The 2,456-nt window shown below is 47.5% G+C and overlaps 1 protein-coding gene across 1 annotated transcript in view; it reads right to left on the bottom strand.

The window, feature by feature from the left end:
• Positions 1 to 2,086, bottom strand: part of FUCA2 (alpha-L-fucosidase 2) — a 17,141-nt gene extending 15,055 nt beyond the window's left edge. The window contains 1 exon segment of the mRNA XM_014451962.1: positions 1,993 to 2,086. Coding sequence (XP_014307448.1) covers positions 1,993 to 2,086 — 94 coding nt within the window.
• Positions 2,087 to 2,456: the final 370 nt, after the last annotated feature.

Below are 2,456 nucleotides of genomic sequence, written 5' to 3'. Positions count from 1 at the left end.
ATAACTCTGCACCTTGGACTTAGAAACTGCCTGCAGAACCTCGTTACGCTCTGTGCTGTCAGATTTCAGTTGGTAAGTCCCCCAAAGCTTTCATTCTAGAACCCTGAACCCGAACTGGGACTTGACAGATGACTGATATGTTACCCGCTGTTCTCATCTCACAGCCCCCCTTGCTGACCACTGAGCCAGCTGTCCACCAATTAGAAAACACATAATGTGAGTTTGTGGTTTTGTTTCCCTTAGCAACCCATCTCTTTGCTACAAGTTATACCTTAAAAAAAACAAACACAAAAAAAACTGTTCTCCCACTCCGACCTCCTCGGCACATGTCTTCAGGTCATACTGTGGGCTAGTCCCTGCATTGCAAATCATATATGGGTAAAACGCTCTTAATTTCTTTTGGAATTTTTGCTGACAAAGGAAATGACGCTCAGTAGCTGTTGCCCTCACTCTCCAGTCTCTGCAAAGACATGGGAGCAGCTTCACCCCTTGATGCAGTGTTAATGACTCCCCGGGACCACACCTGCACATGGGACCCCCAGTCTCCCCAGGTGGAGGGTCTCCTGGGAGAGAGGGGTCAGGGAATCACTGAACATGCACGACCAACAGCAAAACCCCAGTTACCGATAAAGTAGGTGACAAGTTTCATTATTTAGTCTTTGACCCTTGAATGACCTAGGACCTCAGTGGCACATTTCAACAAAAAGGTGGAACTTTCACCCTAGCCGGTTTGGCTCAGTGGATAGAGCGTCGGCCTTCGGACTCAAGGGTCCCAGGTTCGATTCAGGTCAAGGGCATGTACCTTGGTTGTGGGCACATCCCCAGTAGGGGGTGTGCAGGAGGCAGCTGATCGATGTTTCTCTCTCATCGATGTTTCTAACTCTCTATCCCTTTCCCTTCCTCTCTGTAAAAAATCAATAAAATATATATATTTTTTAAAAATGGTGAACCTTTCAGTCACTGCCTCTTGACAGTCCTTGAAACAGACGTTTGTGTAATAAGCGTAAACGACATATTTCACAGCGACGATGAGGTTTTGAACTCTCAAAGGAGCAGTAGACATGGCTAGGTGACTGCAGCAGGGAGAGGCCTGTCTTCTCATCAAGCATTTGCCCACGTAAACCCCACATTTTGAAGGTTTCCATCTTCCAAACAAATGTATTTATCAGTCAGTAAATGATTTACGCTTCCATGTATTTTGGTTCATCAGTGCTAATCAGACCTTCTGATCTGCTCAAATGCCACTTGGGTCATTTATCATTTCACTTGAAGGCAATGAAATATTTTCCCTCAGTAAGTACAACCTTATAAACTTACAACCTCTGTAGGAAATACTGAAAACAGATGAAAGGCCTTCCTTAGTGCCCTGGAGGACACATAAGCATCCTAGAATACCACATGGGGCGCCATTGAAACAGGATTTGGAATAAATAAGAAAGATATTTATTTGAAAATGAAGATGGAGAAGAGAGTCTACTGCAAATACACTTGTTAAATGACTAAAAGAATGAAAATCTATGAAATATTTTAAAACATGGTCACTATGGAGAGACCACATGCAATAGATTGCACTTCATATTTTATCAGATAATGCAATGGTTGCCAACCTTTCGGACCTCATGGACCACCAGTGGTCCACAGACCACCGGTTGGCAACCGCTGACGGCTAATGCATTACAAACGTACAGTCTTTGCACTTAAAGCTACTGCTCAATGAGCAATGGCACCACACTGCACTGAGGCTTCACCTCGGTATTTAAAGGTTTTGATCCAGGACCCAGATACCTGAGAAAGGACAGATTCCCCAGGTGCACGTGGCTCATTTTGGGGGGCCTTGGGCCTCATTGGGGAACTCTGCCAACGAGCCCTGATCCCATCCTGTTTGAGGTCACCGAGAGGCACTTTGTCCCTGTAGCAACAGGTGTTCCTCACCGGGAAGCCATCACGGTCGGCGGCCACATGCTGAGCAGTGGCAGGTAATGGGGTGCTTACCCTGGTTGCTGCTCCTGATCTCCTGGTTCTCCCAGGAGACGAGGGCAGGAGGCCAGCCCTGCACAACCTCTTTGTTGCTGCCGGAGGACGTCATCACGATGCTGCTGTCCTCTCAGGGGTACCGTCAGCTGCCGAGGTGGAGCTGACGTCTGAGCGAGGCTCTGGAGGGCACAGTCTGTATCTCCATGTGGGTCCTGGGTGACTGCCACCACCAGCCTCAGCAGATCCCAGAATTCCTCTCAAGTGGGCAGTCGGAGAAGTGAAACATTTGCCTCACCACTGACATCAACACAGTCTCGCTCTGGAAATGCAGAAGAACAACATTCAAATCAAACTGAGCCCAATTCGTCCTTTATATGGTAAATAGCCCAGTTTATGGTAGAACAAGCAGATGACATGGGGGAAATAGCATCCTCCCTTTACTGGCCCGGGGAAGAGAAGGAGGAGTGGAGGAGGAGGCCACA

The sequence above is a fragment of the Myotis lucifugus genome, unplaced genomic scaffold, assembly GCF_000147115.1.
Source record: "Myotis lucifugus unplaced genomic scaffold, Myoluc2.0 scaffold_11, whole genome shotgun sequence".
Lineage (NCBI taxonomy): Eukaryota > Metazoa > Chordata > Mammalia > Chiroptera > Vespertilionidae > Myotis > Myotis lucifugus.
Note: the sequence above shows the minus strand (reverse complement) of the source record. Positions and strands in the feature narration are given on the sequence as shown.